The sequence below is a fragment of the Epinephelus lanceolatus genome, chromosome 22 (assembly GCF_041903045.1).
Source record: "Epinephelus lanceolatus isolate andai-2023 chromosome 22, ASM4190304v1, whole genome shotgun sequence".
Classification (NCBI taxonomy): domain Eukaryota; kingdom Metazoa; phylum Chordata; class Actinopteri; order Perciformes; family Serranidae; genus Epinephelus; species Epinephelus lanceolatus.
The window spans coordinates 39,395,907-39,419,830 of record NC_135755.1 but is presented as its reverse complement, the minus strand read 5'-3'; the positions used below and the strand labels follow the sequence as shown (position 1 = coordinate 39,419,830).

The window sequence follows — 23,924 nt, the reverse complement described above, 5'->3', positions numbered from 1 at the left end:
CCTTCCACTACACTGGTATGTCATAGCTATCATACCATATCATATACAACCCCGATTCCAAAAGAGTTGGGATGCTGTATAAAATGTAAATAAAAACAGAATGCAATGATTTGCAAATCTGTTGTGACCTGTATTTGATTGAATACAGTACAATGTTTTAACTCATAAATTGTATTTTCTTTATGTATATATACACTCATTCTGAATTAAATGTCATGCCAAACATGTTGAGAAAGGGGCAACAAAAGACTGGGAAAGTTGTGGAATGTTTAAAAAACACCTGTTTGTAATATTACAAAGGTAGATAGGTTAATTGGTAACTGATTAAAGTATCATGTTTGGGGGAAAAGTGGCCTCCTCAAAAGATTCACTTGTCACAAGCAAGGGTGATCATTTTGTGAAAAACTGTGTGGGCCAACAGGCCAACAGTTTAAGAACGTTTATTAACATACAATTGCAAAGAATTTAGGCATTCATTATCTACAATCCATAAAAACATCAAAAGATACAGAGAATCTGGAAAAATCTCTGAACATAAGGGGCATGGCTGAAAACCAATACTGAATGCCTGTGACCCCCTCAGGCTGCCCTGCACTGCAGTTCATTGCTTCATTCAAATGCAAGTTTATACCTTATCATGTAAAGTGAATGCAATATATCAACAATATTCTGAAACACTGCAGACTTCTCTGTGCCCAAGATGAACTGACACAAAGTGGAAAAGTGAAAAGTTCAAAAACCAGCATCTGTGATGGTATAGGGGTGTGTTAGTGCCCACTGCATGGGTGACTTACACGTCTGTTATCACAGATGTGTAAGTTGAATGCTGGAAGGTACATACAGGTTTTGGAGCAACATGTGCCATATCCAGATTACTTCTTTTTCTGGGAAACCCCTGCTTATTCCAGTGAGAAAATGAGACAAATTATGCACATATTACAAGGGTGTGATTTTGTAGTGAGAGTACAGGTACTATACTGGCCTGCCTGCACTCCTTTCCACGTCCAGACCTGTCTCCCACTGAACATGTGTGGCATATTATGAAGTGCAAAACACAGCAATGAAGACCCCGGACTGCAACTAAAGCCATCTATTAAGCGAGGATGTGACAGAATTTCACTTTCAAAACTTCAACAATTAGTAACTTAAGCTCCCAAATGCTCACTGAGTGTTGTTAAAAGAAAAAGTGATGTCACACAGTGGTAAACATGGCCCTGTCCCAATTTTTTTGGAAGGTGTTGCAGGCATCACAACAGGCTCATCACTGTTGCGTCTTGCTGTGAGACTTGAGTATTGCACATGTGCAATTAAATTTGCAGGTGTCACCAGCTTTTTTCAGTAGTTTAAAAAGGCAAATATACCAGCATACTTTGATGTCAAAATGCATCAATTTTGGCAGGTCTGATCATTTGTGATAAATTTGACAGTTATGTGCTCCTTCTAGAATATCTTTAATTTGGTACCAATTATAACCAAGCTGCCAACCGCTGTCTCGATGAAGGAAATATTAACTTAATTTAACCCCAGAAAGTGACATCATGTCCATGTTTACATCAATTTGCACAATAATGTGATATGGCATATTATTATGATATGATTTGAATGTGCTTGCAAATGTAGGTGATGACTACACAGTGCCTTGCGACCAATCCTGAAGGCAAAAATAAAGATTTGAATATGAGTTTCTTGCCTTTAGAAATACCAGTGATAAGGATAGAAAAGGGTCCTTCAGTACCTTGGTGCATGTTAGCTGCTGGTGTTAGTAGCTTGGGTTTTAGTAGCAGTGGTTAGTGGTAGTCCTTATAAGGGATCGGAAGGCAGGGCTACCTCCTGTGTTACCTAGAGTCTGAGAGTCCAGGTCATCGTCAATGAACTCCTCCCCCTGAATGATGTGCTGGGTGTCCTCGCTGTGATTGACAGGGCTGGTCATCTCCTGCTCCTTCTCATTGTGCATCTGGGCGTAAACATTGCGGTTGCCCGGGAGCTTCCTAAAAAACAGTGGTGGATAGGCATCTTCAGTCCTAAGCCAAGGACAGTGAGATTTATTGTTTTCGTAAGATGGGGCCATAGTTTTGCACTGCATGTTTTAATTCAAGTGACTATTTGGTGGACATTTGTGCTCTGGACACTTAGAGGTGCTGCTGTTACATTAGATATGTGAAAAGAAAGCATGCAGTTACTCAAGGTACCATATACTGTATAATAAATCAGCGACAGTAAAGTCTCATGCAGTCTACTAGGTAAGGTGATATGCTGCTATAGTGAGAAAATATAGAAATTTGTCAACCATTTGTGCTTTTGCTATAGTGTTCATACAGATGTAGCTATCCATTTATTATTTGATTTTATTAGGCCACTGTGGGCTTTGCTGCAAACAACCCACCTATATGGAAATGTTTGATTCACAGGATTTTTGCAACAATGTGATTAAATATCTTGATTTGTCAAGGAGCTAATTTTTCTTTTAATTTGTTTGCAGGTTTGATAGCCATAGTGCTCAATATTAAATACATAATTATGAAATAAACCTTCATGTGAATAGTGTATAAATAAAAATGTAAATATAAATATTTTAAAGAAACAATAATTTGAGAAAAAAAATTATATAATATCTCATTACCCATATTCATAACAACATTATAATAGAGTTCATATTTATTTCATAATCCAAATCAGTTAACAGTATAAATCTTACAGGAATGAGGCCACATGTATAATGCCTCATGAGGGCATTTATATTAGTTAGAATTAGTTAGTTAGTTAGAATTATAATGCTTTCATAATGCTTATGACTACACTCATAAACACGCATATTGCTTTCTGATGCACTTTATCAACTCAACTCATAAAACAGTAAAGATGTGACCTTTAATGACATGACTTATAATATTTAAGTTCAAGTGTGTTACAGATGCTCTTGAAGAGCTAAAAACTACAGGTTGACTGATACATTATGACCAACTATACTCACCTATTACACACCTCAACAATAAAATGTAGAATAGACATAGCATGCTAACTATACTTTTTTGCTGCTGTAGTGTGAGATGATACATTTTTATTATCACAGTGGTCCACATTCCAGAACAAACAAATACAGAGGCTGTCCTGTCAGATCTCTGCAAAGACCTAAACTCCTCACTGGCCAGAAATCCTGATGCTGTGCTCACTGTTGCTGAAGACTTCAATCAGGCAAGCCTTTAGAAAGTTATGCCCGACTTCCATCAACATATGGACTAGGGAATAAGGACACTGGATCACAGCCTTCAGAGGCAGCTACAGAGCAGAATCTCTTTCCCCGCTCAGCAAGAGCGACCACGCGGCCATCCTGTTGAGATAAAAGTGTGTAAACAGACCTTGATGCATGCCCCCTTTAATGTGAGAGGTCCGGAATGATCGGGCCAATAATAAGCCGTCCTGCAGTCTGCACTACATGATGCAGTTCTGGAGCAAGTTCCAGGACACCACCATCAAAACTACTGATGACATCAATGACCTCACTTGATCTGTGGTGGATTTAATCTGTAAATTACAGATGCAACTTTACCAAAAACTCCAGTTAAATCATTCCACAATAAAAAACTATGGTTCACCCGAACCGTCTGGGATGCCATAAACAAACGCACTGCAGTTTACAAATTAGGACTGCAGTCTGGAAATATGGACCACTTGTTTCAAGAACTCCCTGTGCCCAAGAAAGCAAAACCAACCTGCTTGAATTAGAGCTGGGCAATATGGACAAAAATTCATATCCTGGTATTTTCTACGAAGTTGGTTGCAAGCTGATCCACGAAGTTGGTTGCAAGCTGATCCACGGCTTCCCTGTTATTTTTGCTGCATGTGTTTTTCCACAGCAGGGCAGGTAAAAAATGTTTACCTGTTGGAGGTGAACTGTTTGCGGAGGTGCAGTAAGAGCCTGTTGTCTGCAGCTCTTCATCAACATCTCACTGTGGCTGTTTCTGCTTTTACTCTTCCTCCCTGCCATATTATTAGACTTGCCTTAATTGGAGAAAAGACGCTAATGAATTCAGTAATAAACATATTTTAATTCCTACAGAGTCTTAAAACTAAAAGTCGCTGTTATTTTTTTTATGTAAAAATCTTTATCGTTAAGCAGCAAAATAAGGAAATGTTGAGTTTTCAAGCAGCAACTTATTCTAATAAGGTGGATAGCGAACATGAAACAGTAAAATAAAGCAGATACGTAAAGTAAAAACAGGATGCAGGAGAGAAACTAAACTCAAAACCACAGAGATTCAGTTAGAAGCTACAAATGTACTGAGAACTGAACACACAAGAGACTTTTAAAAACGCCTTTCTCTCTGGTCTGCTGCAAGACAGAGGTGAGTAGAGTCTCACAACACACTTGGCTTGTCTGAGGGGGAGAAACTGGCCAGTCAGGGGTTCACTGCAGCCAACCAGCGAGATACCACCACTACCCACTTGAGTGCGGGCGGCCTGGCTTTTGGACCTAATCCGGAGAAGAAACAAATCGGCGTTTGACTGGACGCGGCTAAAAGTTACAGAGGAAAAGGCCCATAGTATTGTATGTGAGCTACTGCGGTAATTTCATTCATCTCACAGACTGATTTAGTGTAGCTTGTGCAAAATATAGACCGATGTCGCACTGTAGACTAATGAACAGACAGATAAAACAGGAGCAGCTCTGTGACTGTCTGAGTGTTGATGGAGAAACTGTGAGTGAGTGAGGGGGTGGAGCTGTGTGGAGAGTGTGAGAGAGGAGAGATGCACACTTGTATGTGTTATGTGACTTGTGTTATGTATAACTTGACCCTATATCGATATAAATGATATTGTCTAAACCTATATCTTGCTTGAAAATATATTGATATATTGTAAAAAATCGATAAACCGCCCAGCCCTAGCCTGAATGTTGACCGCCCAGTGGCTCTCACCTCTTTAGTGATTAAGTTCTTTGAAGAGGATTAAGGATTACATCTGCTTCTCACTAACCAGCACACTGGACCCACTACAGTTTGCCTACCATCCCAATCGATCTACAGAAGACACCATAGCACACATCCTCCATACCACTCTGTCTCACCTGGAAAGGAGAGGGAGCTATGTGAGATTGCTGTTCACTGATTTCAGCTTCAGCTCACCTCCGGGCTGGTCACAAAGCTCAAGGAGCTGGGATTTATTGAAAAAACGACTTGATGACATGAGGTCAGTTCACAGCCATTAGCGGGTAGTTTATTGAAAACACAGCTTACAACTTCAACAACAACAACAACAACAACAACAACAAACAAATTGGCATGTTACACGTACTGTTAGTTTCAATCAACATGCCTGCCTTCAACAACATCTCTATTGTTTTACTTATACCTTCTTCAGCTTCTGGTTTCAATGGATACTGAGGGTGATTTGGTAGGTTCACATTAGGTTTTAGTTAGTTTTCACTGGATTAGCAGACTTCACCAGCCCCACATCCGTGTGACACCATGTCCTCCATCAATGTGCTTTTACTTTCCACATTCTGTTCAAAATTTTGCCTCGCAAATGACTCGTTAATTGCCACCACCTGAGGTTTCGCCGTCATGGTTATTTCACAAAAACTCTTCAACATAGCCCCATTTTGTGATACGAAGATCAGTGGATTGTCAGTTCTCCCAGGTAACTTGGGATGCGATATGCATCATCTGTCCCAAGGCTTTTGATTCAAAATTCTCATTCACCAACAACGTAATGTGTGGTGCAGATTCAGACACATTATACCACTCAGAAATGAACGGATTGGTTTGCAAATTCAAAGCTGCTCCCTGTTGGCCTATCACAATGTGTTGCATGCTTAGGTCAACCTTTACATCTTGTGTGGCTTCATCCCATTTTCATTCGAAGACTTCACTGCCTGAAGTGTCATAGTACATTGTGCAGTGATAGTCAGAGATCAATTCGGTGGCTTTTCGAGGTTGTGATCGAATAAATTTTTCCCATTTTTTGAATACTGTTGCCACTGGGGGGGGGGGGGGGGGGCAGTAGCTCAGTCCATAGGGACTTGGGTTGGGAACTGGAGGGTCGCCTGTTCAAGTTCCCGTCCAGACCAAAAATATGGAGCGTGGACTGGTGGCTGGAGAGGTGCCAGTTCACCTCCTGGGCACTGCCGAGGTGCCCTTGAGCAAGGCACCAAACCCCCCAACCGCTCGGGGCGCCTCACCAAGAGCAGCCCCCTCACTCTGACATCTCTCCACTTTGTGCATGTATAGGTCCTGTTTGTGCATGTGTGTGTCTTTCGGACCTGTGTGTAATTGACAAGCAAGAGTGAAAACATTGAATTTCTCCTCAGGGGGATTAATAAAGTAAATAAACTTCTAAACTGATTCAGTGATGTTCCCCAACCAATGAACCTTTGCACATTAGGATTGTGAGAGCATTAGGTCTAACCCAGAGCTGTCAACGTATACCCCTTGGGGAGAGCACCAGATTTTAATTTTTAGTTTACATAGTGCGTCTCACCCCAACAGATTGACTGGAGTTTCATCTGATACTAGAATTGGAATTTTTAGTTCACCCCCCCCTCTGTCGCTAGTCGCACCGGAGCAGTCATCAGAATCAGCTGTTCTACGCCTCAACGCCCAGTGGCATGGAGGATACTGCTGTTGTGGAAAGATGTTAACTACTGATGCTGGGTAGGGTTGGGTCGGTTCTCAGTAATACCAGACTCCGCTCCGCGCACCAGTGTCACACAAAAGACTGCTCAGCATGTCTTTTTCACATCGCGGGGATTTTTCATGGACATTTTTACAGGAAACTACAACGCGGAAGTGCGCTCGACTATGGAAGCCCGAATGACTGCGGACATTCCTCGCGGAGTCCGCTCCGCTTATAGTACGCCCGAGTCTGTGAGCACCTGTGTCTGCCTCTTCGCCAAGCGCACAATGAGCAGGAGAGAGAGGGGGGTGGGGGTGGGGCAGGGACTGAGCTAGGGGGTGCGAGTGCGCATGCGCTGAGGCCTCTACTGTAGCCTGGAGTTTGTTTAACAGTGACGGGGAGTCGATAATGGCGGACAATTTAGTCTCGAAGAAATCAAAGAATGCGCCAATATGGCAACACTTTGGCTTTGAGCCAGACGAAGGAGGCAACCCTTGTTTGCACTGACTGAGTAAGCTAAACCTGCAAATTTATTTGTAAGGAATAAAAGAAACAAAGTGTTATTGTCACTCTGTTGTCCTATGGTTGTTTTTTATTTTAAATGAGTCAATTGCGCCCCCAAGTGGCGAAAATCTGGTATTACCGACTTGATGCAGTTTTTCCACAAAAACCGGACCGTTTTTTTCTTTTCTCATACTGACCCAACCCTAATGCTGGGTGCGAAGGAGGTGCAGACATCTGTGCCACTGGTGGCTGCACCCCATTGGTGACTGGTGTAGGTGTGGCTGGAGCAATTTGTGCTGCTTGATTTATGGCCTCATCCACAATGTTAGCCTGGGTCTTTGCTTTGTTTTTTCCTTGCAGTTCACCAAGCTGTAGTTGTGCAAGTTTCCTTTGTAAGACTATATCTTGTTCTTTGGCTTTCAGTTCTGTATTTTTCAACAACCTGTGTCACATGGTCACAGAATTGTCTATGGGGCATGGATGTCAATCCTACCACATCCTCTAGTTTGCTTTGAACTGGAGCAGGGAGGGCCTCTACCACAGAGTTTCTGAACAGAGTCAGTAGTACAGGACTATTGTTCACTTCCTCTTCCATCTCTTGTTTCCATCTTTTGAGCTGTTTGTTGATGTACACAGTAGGGTTCTTGCTGTCCATAAGTGGCTCACCCCTCAATGCTTTGGGATCTCTTCTAGTGGTGTTGGGATTCCTCCTGGGCTCTGACCAACTCAGAGGCTATTACCCCAAACCACTAAAGGGAGGACAATTGCTCACAGACTCTCTTTTTCCTGGACCATGACCTGCATGTCCACAGCACGGTTAAAACTTGAAAACCAGAGTATGCAAATACAAGGTTTGCAACTAACTTTCCAGCAACAAGGAGAGCAAAGTTCAGTTAGCACCCCAGCGTCTAATTCTGCAAAGACCACGAGCGACCGGCTTCCTCGGATCACCATCTTTGGAACAAGGACACAACAAAGACTGTTTCTGGAACCGTAGCTCTTTCCAGCCTTCTGCCAACTAACAAAAGCAGCACTCCACAAAGTGACTCTTTCTTTCATCCATTCAAGGATCGATAATGTAACAACTGGGCATAGCTTTATCACAGCTTTACAGGCTAAGCAACAGTTTTAATTTGTTGAATATGATTTAATGCTGTTTACTGAGTCATTGTTGTGATTGTTTGCAGTTAGGTCATTGGTTAGTTGGCTTCGCCAAAACTAAGTGTTTAGGTTTGCTAATGCTGCATGCAACTAAACATCCTCTGCACTAATCCAAACCGTTTTCAACACATACCACATTCACATAAGCCCCTTTTATACTGCCAGATTTTCTGCAAATGTTGGGCCGCAAATGTTGGACTGCAGCCACCGTAACTTTTGTTGTTGTCCTGCCATGTTTTCCCCCTGACACTGCTGGGCCTTATTTCAGCCATCTAACCAAAAAAAACATTTGAGAAATCCATTAACGTTGCGAGGAGGGAACCGTAATTGCCGAGATGCTAAGTCATTTCTGGGTGATAGGACACATTCCTGCACCACTCTATTGGTGTGGTCATTAGAATTTGGTGGGCTGCAAATGAATCATACGCCGAAAAAAACATCATATCAGGGATGGACACCAATAACAACATAACTTAATTCATTCTCAGAGACTGAGGAAAATACTATTGTTTCAAGTTTTGGTTAGACAGAGAAGTTTTCAACACATTTTCACTCTGACCTTGTCACATATCAACATTTGGTCATGGACTAAGTCTCTATCAAAAAAAATGCACTACATCTGTACAACACCACAAATTTTTCTCCTTCAACAATGAATGAGCGTGGTTATGTTTTGCCAACACACACAATGGTTGTGTTTAGGAAAAAAAGAACTGGGTTTGGCTTTACAATATTATGGGAAGCACTGGCCTCCTGGGTGAAAGTCTGTGGTTGTTGGACCCATCCACCACCACTCCCGCCTGCCCTACTCAGACTGCAGCCACTGTAACTTTTGTTGTTGTCCTGCCATGTTTCCCCCTGACGCTGCTGGGCCCCACCGGAGGTCACTGACCAAGTGCCAAGTTTCGTTGACTTTGGAATGAGACCAGGTTGCCTCAGCTGTAGAGACTGGTCTAAAAATAACTGAGAAGGTGCTATTGGATCCCAGCTTTATATTTCTGGGCTGACTGCCACACCTCTTTAACATGACTTGGCTTACCTTTTGAACTTGTAGAGGATGAAAGAGCCAGTGGTGATGATGCTGATCAGGAAAATGACGGCTAGAGCCCAAACACCCAGACCTCCAGCAGCTCCATGGTAACCTGAGGTGATGACACACACATATAAACAAAAAAAACCTTTTGATTTAGAAGATGCTATGAGATACAAATTCAGAAAGTATAGTGAAAAAGAATAAATCTTGAGCCAATGGCTGCAGGAGCGAAGGGGCAGAAGCGGCAGAAAGAAAATATCCAACTGAAGTGAAAGCTTTTCTTGAATGGGCCAATATCAATACATGACAAGGCCATTTAAACTCAGTCAAGGATGATTAGGTGGATAAAAGAGCACAGTAAGGCAAAGACAGATTTGAACTGGATAAGATTTGGATTACTTCGGAAACCAGAAATAGGGAAAAGGCACAAGAATTAAAGAGTATTGATGTCCTGCATCCATACAGAATGCTGCAGGTGTATGGTTCATGAATGCACCAGTTTCTGCTACTGTAGCTGATGAGTCATTAGCAATTAGGCCTAGCCCTTGGAAATAAATCAATAACATGCGATTACCACTTAAAAATAAAAACAAAAACCAACTGTCATTTTGGAAAGCAGACTATATTGGAAGTAATGCAAATAGTATTTCAATATACGGCACCTGCATTTGGGTCAGTTAGCATCACCAGCACTTGTAGACCTCCTCGCACCACAAAGCTGACATTGTTGCTGTTGAAGGCTTGTATGATGGCTGGAATACGCTGAGAATAGGGAAATATGAAATTAAGAAATATATTGTAAAAAATAAAAAACAGTGTGGGCAGGCAAATAAACTAACTACACCCTCAAATTGTGTTACATCCCTCCCTCCCTCCCTCACTGTATTGTGTTCCTTGTGGTGATGTTTTTTTTGTGATTTGATTGTTCTTACATGTGTACAGGCTGTGGACACCTATTTCCTCTATCTATCTATCTGTCTATCTGTCTGTCTGCAGACAGATAGACTATCTGTCTATCTATCTATCTGTCTATCTGTCTATCTATCTATCTATCTATCTATCTATCTATCTATCTATGCTTCGGCAACCAGTGTATGAATGTGTGTGCGAATGGGTGAATGTGACTTGTGGTGTAAAAAGTGCTTTGAGTGGCTGGATGACTAGAAAGGCACTATACAAATGCAGATCCATTTACCATTTACCATCAATAATAAGCTATAGCATGACATTGTTGGCTTAAGTAAAGTTACAACACTGTATAAGGTTATTAGCAATTGTAAGATACTACAACACATTATGAGGACTGAGCAGTATTTGCTGGCTCCACGTGAAGTGTAAAACAACAAAACACACAAACTTCACATTTTAGTTAAATCAGACAATGGCACCATCACACCACCCATAGTGGCCAATGGTACAAGAGTAATAGACTCCCAGGGAAGGTGTGAATGTGCAATAGAGAGTATAGCAGTGTTAGTGTAGCTAAGTGAGCATGTGACCACAGCCAACATTATCTGGGTAAATAAAAAGTCTCTTTAGACATCCAAATCAGTGAGGCTTTCTCCACAACATGATGAAAGGTTGCAAATAGGAACCTAGCTTTTTAACAATTATAAACAGCATATTACTGTACCTCATGTCATTGAACAGACAATCAATAATATGAAATATTTTGTCCTGCACAGCCATTATTCCAACTCAACCAACCTTTACATGCTCTTTCACCTACCATTCATTTCCAAAGATTCCTGTTTACAATGCCTTTTACTGTTATCACAAACAATTTTATGCCTTCATAGTGTATGTTTTTTAAAAAAAATTATTTTAACATCAATCAAAACTAGAGAACAGTCCATTTTGTGTGATTTAGATTGAATTTTGAATTGTGTCTATAATTTTTCTCACCCTTCTACATGAAGGAAGTGGGCTTTCAGATGTAAAGGTCCCTTGATTGGCTGCCAGCGCCATTGAAAAAGACTGCTGCTTGCTAGCTAGCACACGTGGTGTACCCCACAGTCCCTCTGTTTCACTTCCTGCCACTCAGAGACTACAAAGCTGGAAAGTTTGCTGATCAAGCGGGCAAGAGGTTGGTGCTAGCTAGCAAGCCCAACTATGGATACACACTCCGTTCTTCTCACTTCACCCAAGTTTGGTGATCCAGCAAGGAGTCAAGGGCAGTCCAGCCACTGAAGGTCTGTCTCCACAAAAATTGACAGCTACAGAAAGGGAAACATTGGTCTGTCATTGCAGTGTGGCCAGTGTAAAATCTGCTCGCAGATGAGCAAGTACTCCAGGGGTTTGCGGCACGGAGGGGATGCCAAACACTGTTCATCTCCACTTACTGCCCACACTGTGATGATGGTACTGGTTGAAGGTGATTAAAGTTTACTTTAAATGGCTGTAGCAGCTCAAATTTAGTCAGCAACTGTTAAAAAAGGGGAGACATACACATGTAAACTAGACACATAGATACATAAAGGAGGCAGAGCAGCATTAAAATCCAACATCCTGCCTCTAAGGAGAGGGATGAGAGAGGGTAGAGCTCCTCAGTGTTTTTTGGCAAGGGTTGTTTTCAAAGACACAGATGAACTCAAACAGTACCTTTTGAAAGGGCGTCCACAGTGCCGTAGTACTTGTAGCACTAGGCTGGCAGCCAATCAACAGGCCTTGACATCCGGACCGACTTCAACCCCTCCTCTCCCTTTCCCTCTCCCACCTTTTCTCTCCTCCTCTCTCTACAAGGCTGTGAGTCCCCTCTGCTGTTGCAGCATTTCTCAGTAGTAGAAGTCATTGTTGATGGACACTTCAGTCAGGCTAACCTTAAGAAGTTTATGCCTGACATGAATATATTTACTGTGGCAACGGGGGGAATATGGACACTGGAACAATGTTACACACCATTCAGAAGTGGCGACAGAGCTGAATTGCTTCCCATGTAAGGTAAGAGTGACTATGCGGCCACCTTGTTGAGATCAAAATATGTAAACAAACTAGGACGCATGCCCCTAGTGACACAAGAGGTCAGAAAATGGTCAGGTGAATCAGTAGCCGCCCTGTAGTCTGCATTAAACAATGCTGTCTGGAGCAAGTTCCAGCGACACTACCATCATGTATAACAGAGCTTTCATACGGCTTTGCACACACATTACTCTTGGATGGATTACTCGCGAATGCAGGGTCGCACAGAAATGCCACGCATATGACTTGAAAGCACAGGACCAGAGCTTTCCATACCACACACATCATTGTGCTGTCATTCCATCACGCTATAAATACAGATCAATTGTCTACAAAATAAAAACCTGACGAATTTCTTTATAATCCATTATACAGATCTTGTTATCAGTCACTTCATATAGTGAGGAATATCGTATCTTACCACGTCTTAGGCTTGCGTGTGTTTCTCCCTGTCTATCCACATTTGTAGTCCAGCTTTCAAAAATTTCCATATTGTCCAGTTGACACTCAGTCAAACTTTGTATGACAAGACAAGCGCACTTTACCTTTGCGCACCCAGACAACTGTAGCCTAATTATGCATGCTGACAGGGCAGTAGTCACCATATACACTGAGGGGGACACATCCCCCCCCCTCAATGCCCAAAATTGTTTTTACTGCAAAGTGGCAAATATTATCTTGGAGGACATCACTGCACTTGGTTGACTATTTTTCTATTATCTTAGATGTAAATATTGCATGTTTCTTTCAGATAAAACACATTTTTGATTTGTGAATGAGTCAATGGAATTTCTTGCAATAATGAAAAAATACTGGCTATCATGTCCACCTGGCACAAACCACATGTTTTGGACAACTGTGAAGTGACAGAATGTCCCAGCATCATGGTTCTTATATTGCCAGATTCCAAAGAGTCTCCCCTTTTCATATATGGCAGAATATGTCAACTTCCAACTTGCTATGGTGAGATATATGTAAAAATGTAAGAATGTAGTCACATGGATTTGTTTTTTTTCATTGATATAAAAATTAATATAAAATACAGGCACATAGAAGGACATGGGATGATGGCAAATCTGGATTGCCAAGATTGTCCTGAAAAAAACAAAACAAGATATAGCATGTGTATGTAGCCTTTATAATGACTGTGATATGAGCTTAAAAGTAAAGGCAGTAAAAATACCCCAAAAAAGGCCTAGGGCCCTTTTATATCAATAGCTCCTCGGTGGAGAGGGCAAATAGCTCTATACCCTTTTGTCCAACTGACTTGGTGATGAGAAAGGCAAAGCAGAGTAAGGAGTATTGAGGAATTTCTACTCCTGACCAATAAGAGCATCCTGGCAGGCAACATCACTGCGTGGTACAGAAACAACACGAAACAAGACAAAGAGTGTTGCAAAGAGTGGTTCATTAAGCTGAACACACCATAGGTGCTGCAAAAATAGGGCCAGGGAGGCCTCAGTCAGCCGACATGGGCCTGCTTTATGTGCCACACAGTGCAAAAGCAATGTTGATCATCCAGGAAATTTTATGTGTGTTATAGTATCATACAATTGCTAATAACCTTATACAGCTCACAAAGTCATGCTACAATGCATTATTGATGTTTATAAGACATTATATACGTCACAAACATGACGTACCATTCCACTGGTAAATGGGGTTAATCAGTAACAGGTAGGGCTATATAAATACTTTACATCACATTCGTCCTGCACATAAATGTTTTTAACAGCTATATCAGAATAATAAGAATAGGATGAGGTATAAGCTGGATGTTGCTTTGCTCATCTGTGGTGACTCCGCTGCCTAAATTGGGTGGCAAGGTAGCAGGTGAGTCCTCAGATTCGCCACTTTTCTAGCTGTATGGAACGCACCACCAAGCATTGAACAGGACTGATGAGAAACATTTGGCTTACTGGACACTATAGAAGTTAACTTTGGGGTCAATAATGTCATATACATCAAAGTTACATACATTAAATATCTTTAGAACGGTGCAGGTGAGGGACCTCCTTTTTTTTGCCCTGAAGCTAACATTAACCCTCTTATCGTCCATTTGAACAAGGGCTTCCATGCAATCATATCCCTTTTAGAGGCCTTGAAATCCAGCCTTGATTGTGATATATTTTTGAAAGTTGTGTAAAATGTTGTTGTTAGCCATCCATGATGCCTGTTGTGCCTGTACACCAATTACAGGCTCATCACATGTTCATCACTTGTCAACCCAAATAATAACTCATAACTCAAATACACTGCACAGTAGAGTAATGAGCAACTGTCTTTGGCTTAAAATGTTCCTCCAAACACTTGAAACCACATTTTGCATTTTGGACAAGTAAGATCACATAACACATGAAAAGCGTAATGTCAAGTCCTGTAGCTTTGTTTATTGATAGGTCAATGGGCATGCAGTAGGATAAGCTAATAGTCGATGTTTAGAACAACCTCTGCTGGATCACAAGGTAAACTACTTCAAATGGCCTGTTGTCATTATAGACTGAAATTCTTTAATTCAAAGAGGTCATTACAGTTAAAAAAAATATGACATTCCAACAAATGTTCTGAATGAAAAGTGACAGCCTTAATAACAGTTGACAATATCATGATTGTGTATGAAAGAGGCATCCTTGAAAGGCCCAGTCATTAACAAGCAAGAATGGGGTGACGTTCAGCAGTTTGTAAAAACTTCTTAGGCAACAGTTTAAGATCATTTCTCAAAGCACAGTTATCAGGAATTTAGAAATTTCACTATCCACAATCCATAATATCATCAAAAGATTCAGAGAATCCAGAGAAATCTCTGTATATAAGAGGCAATGCCGACAACCAATACTGAATGCTTGTGACCTTTGATCCCCAATGGCCCTACTGCACGTGAACGAAAATACTCAGAGGCGAGGAATATCCAAAGCAATTATGTCAGTCACTGCTCGTGAACTGTGGACAAACTGTCAAACTAAGCAGCGCTGATCAAATTTGAATCAAGATTCTGTTACTTAATTTCCTATTTCTCTCCTCAGATGTTTAAAGAACATATTTTGGTGACTGTTTAGCTGTAAAATGAGAATGTTAGTCAGGCTGCTTGGTAATGCAGTTCAGTTGTTTTCAACATAGTGACCTGGGGACCAACTTTTTTTATTATTTTGCTAAAAAGTACACTAAAATATGTTTCTGAAGACATTTGGGGCAAGAAATAGACAATGCAGTTACAGAGTCTTGATTCATATCAAAACAGCAAGATTGACAACTGCATTTAGAGATTCCTCGGCTTTGATTGGTTGTTTCTGTTGTGCCATACTCAATTTTATGTAACACCTGGTATTAATAGCATGTTAGTATGTAATTTCAAACAGAGTCTCTGTATCTCTGCTGAAAGGCTGAAACACTGACGGTGTGTGGGTCTTTGTGGGAGTGTAGGTACATGGCTGTAGCCGTGTTGTTTATAACATAAAAGGTTTGTGTTCTCACCTTAACACTGTTAAGCTCTGAGTACAGCACAGGTGGAGTTTTGTGTTGCGTTTACTGTCACAGCAGAGAAGGAAACTGTTTCTGTTGCTGTAACAGTAACAAAGCAAAGTTTGGCCTCATTCTCAGAACTGTCATCTTTTTCATCCCACTACAGTTTGCAGGCCTAGAAAAATGTTTTGGAAAATGGGAGTCTGTTATAAAAATCAAGAAAATAGTGAATCCTTATTGTGCCTCTTTGTGTAAATTAAAAATGTGCTTCTGTCTACAAAAGCTGTAACTTGTAGGGCAAACACTAATATACTGAATATGCTTTTCTATGCATGTACATGTACCTTATCTATAAACATGCTCCTCTTGGCTGATGTGCTGTCCAGTGGGAGAACGTACAGGTCAGCTCTGGTGGGGAGTCCCGGCTTCACCACTGTAACAAGGGATTCCAGAGGGACACCTGTGTTCTGAGGTCAAAAGATTAAAGGTAAGTAACAACGTCAAACTGCACTAATCAATATTCGAAATTAATACGGTATGTGTAAAGATTAAATCTGCAAAAAAAAAAAAAAAATTACTAATAGCTATCTACTAAAAATAGCTCCTTAGTAACTACTCACAAAAAAATGTGACTAGTTACTAAGGAACAAGTGGAGAATGAATCAGGAATAACCTGATAATTAATGAATAGTATAATGATAATATCTGAATAGTTTTGATTTGAGGACTATATAGTAGATCATCATGACTGACTGGGAGATATTACAGTAATCAGTCATTAGGGAATGATTAGTTCATGAATATCTGTGACTCTAAATACTGACGACTTTCTGTATGAGTTGTTTGTGAATAAGTCTGAACCAGTCGTTGAGTGGCAAAAACCAGTTACAAGTCATTAATTCTTTAACTCATTATACTGAGTAGTTACTGAGTAGTCCCTCAATATTTTATGATTATAACTAGCGGCTACTGAGCTAGTTTTTACTGGAAGTCCACAGTTAGTTCATTAATAACAAACCAAAGAGAGCAGGCTCTGAAATAATTTAATCATTCACACCACATATATATTTATATTTATATTCACATCCAGTTCTGTATCATTAGTAATTCTGATGCCTTAAACATAAATGTCTGCTGCTGTAGACCTTAATTTGAACCCGCTGCCCTCTTTCTCCCATACCACTGAGGGCTGGCTCGGCTAGCCCAACAGAAATGCCCTGCTACCACTGATTTGTAAAGACTTCCTGCTCCTCTGGGAGGTCTGTACCTGCCCTTACCACAGTGCAGCGTGTCTTAAGACAATCAACAATCTGAGATTTTCAAGGAGGGGTTCATGCGCCTCATGTACCCCACTCATGTGAACAACAATTATGATTAATAACAATGGATTTTTAAATTAACATTATAATTTATATAGTGCAGCACCAGTTCTGGAGGCAATGATTTGGCAGCTAACAGCTATATTATGTGCAGTTTCCCCACTCCTCAGTTTCAATTATCTTTCAGAGAAATTGGCAATTTTGTGTTCACATAACGTTTTATAGTTTTGCACAGAGGGTTTCTGAGTAATTTTGAACAGGAACACTTGCAGCAAAGATGCTGTTTGCAGTAACCTACCCTGAACAAAGTTGAAATGCAACACTTCTGTTTTTGCTCCCAATTTTTACAGGTTTAAGATAAGATGAGATAAGCTTTATTGTCTGTCCCAAAGGTGACAGAAATTCTCCTTTGACAAGGCTCAAATTCACATTTAAAACACACATCACATTTAAAACACGGATCACATTTAAAACACACAAGGGGACTGAAAAAATGGTATATGACTGTGCATGTGTCTATTTAATATTGTTTAGAATAGTTACTGCAGTGGGGATGAAAGATTTCTTATAAGTGTTTTTCAATCAATCAATCAATTTTATTTATAAAGCCCAATATCACAAATCACAATTTGCCTCACAGGGCTTTACAGCATACGACATCCCCCTGTCCTTATGACCCTCGCAGCGGATAAGGAAAAACTCCCCAAAAAAACCCCTTTAACGGGGAAAAAAACGGTAGAAACCTCAGGAAGAGCAACTGAGGAGGGATCCCTCTTCCAGGACAGACAGACGTGCAATAGATGTCGTACAGAACAGATCAGCATAATAAATTAACAGTAATCCGCATGACACAATGAGACAGAGAGAGAGACAGAGAGAGAGATGCAGGTAATAACAGTAGCTTACAACAACATTATTGAAAGTAATAATATTATAGTTATAGTTCTGGCTACTGTGGTACAATATGTTGAAAGTATGTATTAATATCTGGCAGTATACATGTGTGACAATAGTCATATGTGTATAATAACAGTAGAAGTATGACTAATGACTAATGACTAATGATGGCAGCAGCAGCAGGAGGCATCTGGCAGGACCACGGCAGCAGCACAACCACACACGTCACGCTGTCCAGGCACCGCTGCGATATGAGTTAATCTGAGAGACAGTGGAGCACAAAGGCTCCGGAGAAGAAGCCGAGTTAGTGACATCCAGAATGGCCAAGTTAGCAAGATGCAGTAATAGAATACGAGAGAGAGAGAGAGAGAGAGAGAGAAGGAGAGAGGGTGCCCGGTGTATTATAGGGGGGTCCTCCAGCAGACTAGGCCTAAGTCAGCCTAACTAGGGGCTGGTACAGGGCAAGCCTGAGCCAGCCCTAACTATAAGCTTTATCAAAGAGGAAAGTCTTAAGTCTAGTCTTAAATGTGGAGACGGTGTCTGCCTCCCAGACCGTAACAGGAAGATGATTCCACAGGAGAGGAGCCTGATAGCTGAAGGCTCTAGCTCCTGATCTACTTTTGGAGACTTTAGGGACCACGTAACCCTGCGTTCTCAGAGCGCAGTGTTCTGGTGGGATAATATGGCACTATTAGCTCACTAAGATATGATGGAGCTTGACCATTTAGAGCTTTATAAGTTAACAGTAGGATTTTAAATTCAATTCTGGATTTTACAGGGAGCCAGTGCAGAGAAGCTAAAACAGGAGAAATATGATCTTGTTTCTTAGTTCCTGTTAGTACACGTGCTGCTGCATTCTGAATTAGCTGGAGAGTTTTTAAAGACTTACTAGAGCTACCTGATAATAGAGAGTTACAGTAATCCAGCCTAGAGGTAACAAAAGCGTGGACCAATTTTTCTGCATCTTTTCGGGTCACGATAGGCCCAATTTTCGCAATATTACGCAGATGAAAAAATGCAGTCCGTGAGGTTTGTTTTAAATGAGAATTAAAAGACAAATCTTGATCAAATATTACTCCGAGGTTTCTTACGGTAGTGCTAGAGGCCAGAGCAATGCCATCTAGAGAAACTATGTCATCAGATAAAGAGTCTCTGAGTTGTTTGGGGCCAAGAACAATAACTTCAGTTTTGTCTGAATTTAACATCAGGAAATTGGTGCTCATCCAAGTTTTTATGTCTTTAAGGCAGTTATGGAGTTTAGTTAATTGATTACTTTCTTCTGGCTTCATCGATAAATACAACTGAGTATCATTCGCATAACAATGGAAATTTATAGAGTGATTTCTAATGATGTTACCTAAAGGAAGCATATATAGAGTAAATAGGATTGGTCCGAGCACAGAACCTTGCGGAACTCCAAAACAAACTTTGGTACGTAAGGATGATTCATTATGAACATCAACAAACTGAAAACGATCAGATAAATAAGATTTAAACCAGCTTAGTGCAGAACCTTTTAGGCCAATTAAGTGATCCAGTCTCTGCAGTAGAATTTGATGGTCAATTGTGTCAAATGCCGCACTAAGATCTAATAAAACAAGTACAGAGACAAGTCCTTTGTCTGAAGCAATCAGAAGGTCATTTGTAATTTTAACTAGTGCTGTCTCAGTGCTATGATGCACTCTAAATCCTGACTGAAATTCCTCAAATAAATTATTATCATGGAGAAAATCACACAGCTGGTCTGCGACTACTTTCTCAAGGATCTTTGACATAAAGGGAAGATTAGATATTGGTCTATAGTTGGCTAACACCTCTGGATCCAGGGTGGGCTTTTTTAGTAGAGGTTTAATTACAGCTACCTTAAAAGACTGTGGTACATAGCCTGTTAATAAGGATATACTGATCATATCTAATATATGAGTGTTAACTAAAGGAAAGACCTCCTTAAGTAGCCTAGTTGGGATGGGGTCTAAGAGACACGTTGATGATTTAGATGAAGAAATCACTGCTGTCAATTCTTGAAGAGAAATTGGGGAGAAGCAATCTAAATATATATTAGGTCTTACAGCTGTGTTTGAGGTTAGATAGGTACTATCTGAGGACAGGAGGTCATGAATTTTGCCTCTAATAGTTAGAATTTTGTCCATAAAAAAGCTCATAAAATCATTACTGCTAAGGGCTAAAGGAATACAAGGCTCAATAGAGCTTTGACTCTCAGTCAGCCTGGCTACAGTGCTGAAAAGAAACCTGGGGTTGTTCTTGTTTTCTTCTATTAATGCTGAGTAATAGTTTGCTCTGGCATTGCGGAGGTCCCTCTTATAAGTTTTGAGACTGTCTGTCCAGATTAAACGAGATTCTTCCAGTTTAGTTAATTGCCAATTCCTTTCAAATTTTCGCGATATTTGTTTTAACTTACGGGTTTGAGAGTTATACCAAGGAGCAAACTTTCTTTGCTTTTTTAACTTCTTTTTAAGAGGAGCTACAGAGTCAAGTGTTGTTCGCAGCGAGCCTACAGCGCTATCGACAAAATGATCAAAGTCGGTACAGGAAACCTCTGTTACTGAGGGACTTGGTATTGAATTTAACGACGGAGTAATCTTTTCCTTAAATTTTGCGACAGCACTATCTGACAAACATCTAGTATAGTAACTGTTGCTGAGTGGCGTGTAATCGGGTAAAAAGAAATCAAAAGTAATCAGATAATGATCCGATAGCGAGGGATTCTGTGGAAAGACTTTTAGGTTATCAATTTCAATTCCATACGTCAGAACTAGATCGAGGGTATGGTTAAAACAATGAGTGGGTTCATGTACACCCTGACTGAAGCCAATGGAGTCTAATAATGAGATAAACGCGGTAGCCAGGGAGTCATTATCAACGTCGACATGAATGTTAAAATCGCCTACAATAATAACTTTATCTGATTTAAGAACTAAACTGGATAAAAACTCTGAGAATTCAGATACAAATTCAGAATACGGGCCAGGAGCACGGTACACTATAACAAATAAAAGTGGCTGCAAGGTTTTCCAGGTCGGATGTAAAAGACTAAGAACGAGGCTTTCAAATGAATTATAATCTAGTTTAGGTTTAGGGCTGATTAACAGACTAGAGTTAAAAATGGCTGCAACTCCCCCTCCTCGGCCGCTGCCTCGAGGAATGTGGGTATTATTATGACTGGGAGGAGTGGATTCATTGAGACTGACATATTCATCTTGACACAGCCAGGTTTCTGTGAGACTGAGTAAATCAATATGATTATCTGATATTAATTCGTTTACTAACACTGCTTTAGACGATAGAGACCTGATATTTAACAGTCCGCATTTAATTCTCCTGTTTTGTCTTTCTGTCACAGAAGAGGTTTTAATTTTTATGAGGTTGTTATGCACAACTCCTCTTTGTTTAATTTTAGATTTAAATAATTTAGGTGGTTGGGGGACAGACACCGTTTGTATAAAACTATGAAAACTATGGCTGGGTAACTGAACTAGAAGCTCAGAGAGGCGTATAGGACTGCGTCTCCGAGTCCTGGTCTCAACTCTGGGTTGTCAGGGATTTGATTTACTAAAAAAGTTTGCCAGGTTCCTAGAAATGAGAGCAGCTCCATCCAAAGTGGGATGAATGCCGTCTCTCCTTATAAGACCAGGTTTTCCCCAGAAAGTTTGCCAATTATTAACGAAACCCACATCGTTTGCTGGACACCACCTGGACAGCCAGCGATTAAATGATGACATGCGGCTAAACATGTCATCACTGGTCAGATTTGGGAGGGGTCCAGAGAAAACTACGGAGTCCGACATCGTTTTTGCATATTCACACACCGAGGCAATATTAATTTTAGTGATCTCCGATTGGCGTAACCGGGTGTCATTGCCGCCGACGTGAATAACAATCTTACTGAATCTACGTTTAGCTTTAGCCAGCAGTTTTAAATTTGACTCAATGTCGCCCGCTCTGGCCCCAGGGATACATTTGACTATGGCCGCTGGTGTTGCTAACTTCACGTTCCTCAGAATAGAGCTGCCAATAACCAGAGTTTTATCCTCAGTGGGTGTGTCGCTGAGTGGGGAAAAGAGGTTGGAAACGTGAACAGGCTGGTGGTGAGCCGTGGGCTTCGGCTTGGAGCTGCGCCTCTCACGAACAGTTACCCAGCCTCCCGGCTGCACGGGAGTTGCCGGAGGACAGTTAGCAGAGGCTAAGGCAAATAAGCTACACTTATTACAATTACCACTGTCGCTAAAGGAGGCAGAGGCATAACTGAACATTTGGCACACCGAGCAAGAAAGAGCAGAAGGAGAAGCCATCGCTAACTGTAAAGCTAATGTAGCTACCAAGGCTAGTAACGTGCAAACAACAGCTAAGAGATTAGCGAGAAAGTCGTAGAAAGGAGGAGAGCTATAAGTGCTTAAACAGAACCACTGTGGGTTAAGACTTGAAGTAGACGTTAAAGCAACTGAAGTGAGAAAGCAGGCTAGCAGAATTCACCAGAGCAGTACAGAGACGCTGTCACAGAAACACCGGAAATGACACAACTCGCTTACCGCAATACGTCAGCACATCAGAGCTTTTCCGGGCCAGTGGGACTTTATACCGTTTTCCTGATGGCAGTAACTGGAAGGAGTGGTGGAGGGGGTGAGAGGGGTCCTCTGTGATCAGGGTGGCTTTCCTGATCAATGAGCGGCTGTACAGTTCAGACAGTGGAGTTTGAGGTAATTTTGCTGGAATGCGGGAGAGTTTTGTTTTGTTTTGTGTTTGACGGTGAGCAGGTTGTACCAGGATGAAATATTGAAGGTGAGATTGAGTGAGCGGTAAACCAACGTTAAAATGTCCTTGCTGACACGAAAAGTCCTGAGTTTCCTCAGCAGGTAGAGGCACTGTTGTGCTTTTTTGTATACTGAGTCAGTGTGCTGTGCAAAAGACAGGCAGGTGTCTATGTCCGTATCCAGGTATTTAAAAGACTGAACCTGCTCCACCAGCTGACCCTGGATGCTGAGTGGTTGGAAAAAGGGCGATGCTGTTTTGTCTCTGCCCCGACAGCACAGCTCCTTGGTCTTTGTGATGTTGAGCTCCAGTGAGTAGTCAACAAATGTTTGTACCAGGCTGTTGACTGCCTGCTGGTAAAGGGGCAGTGCATCAGTGCCAGGCAGGTGTGCCACCAGGACCATGTCATCCGCATATTTAAAAAGTCTCATTCCTTCACCTTGTAAACAGAGAAGAGAATGGGGGATAAAACACAGCCTTGGGGAAGTCCCGTGTTTAAAACCAGCTTACTGGATTTAAAACCATTTAAAAGCACCTGCTGTGGTCTGCCCAGTAAAAACTCTTAATCCATAAATCAGTGTCGGGTGAACCTGAAGGTCAGAGAGGCAGTGCAGCAAGTTGTTAGTGTTTACAGTATTAAAAGCAGAAGAGAAATCCATGAATAAAATCCTAGCGTGTCGGTGTGCAGAGTCCAGATTTTTAGCAACAGTGTCCAAAAGTATGAGACTCCTCTACACTGCGTTTTGGTTTATAGACAAACTGAAGTGGATCCAGTTTGTCCGACAGCATGTCCGATAGCTGGTCACACACTACTCTCTCCATACATTTACATAAAACAGATGTCAAAGCTACTGGTCTGCAGCAGGTGTCTTCTTTGGGATTGGGATTATAGTAGATTCCTTCCGCTGGTTGGGGACATGGCCAGAATCCAGAAGGTGCTGGAACAGTCTGGTGAGAACTCTAAGAGGCCTTGTGTGGGTTGATTCTACGCAAGATGTCACTAGCTGTTCATCAACGGTGGGGCTGGAGGTTGGGGGGTCCAGGTGGTTGGTGTGCTGCTGCTGTTGGACTGGGTGAAGTAAGGGTTAGGGTTAGGGCTATTTAACTGTTCCATGAAGAAGGTGGGATCGGGGTGGTCAGCCACTGCAGGCTTGGAGGCTCTGCCAATCATGATGTTTAAGCCCTGCCACGCCTCCCTTGCATTTCCAGAAGTT

The 23,924-nt window shown here is 41.4% G+C and overlaps 1 protein-coding gene across 1 annotated transcript in view; it reads right to left on the bottom strand.

Annotated features, from left to right (window-relative positions):
- Nucleotides 1–23,924, bottom strand: part of sorcs2 (sortilin-related VPS10 domain containing receptor 2) — a 1,194,681-nt gene that overhangs the window by 1,446 nt on the left and 1,169,311 nt on the right. Inside the window, exons 23-26 of the mRNA XM_033609881.2 lie at nt 16,072–16,194; nt 9,973–10,072; nt 9,317–9,419; nt 1,840–1,988 (exon numbers count right to left, since the gene is read on the bottom strand). Of these exons, the coding sequence (XP_033465772.1) occupies nt 1,840–1,988; nt 9,317–9,419; nt 9,973–10,072; nt 16,072–16,194 (475 nt within the window). The remainder of the gene's footprint in view (nt 1–1,839; nt 1,989–9,316; nt 9,420–9,972; nt 10,073–16,071; nt 16,195–23,924) is intronic.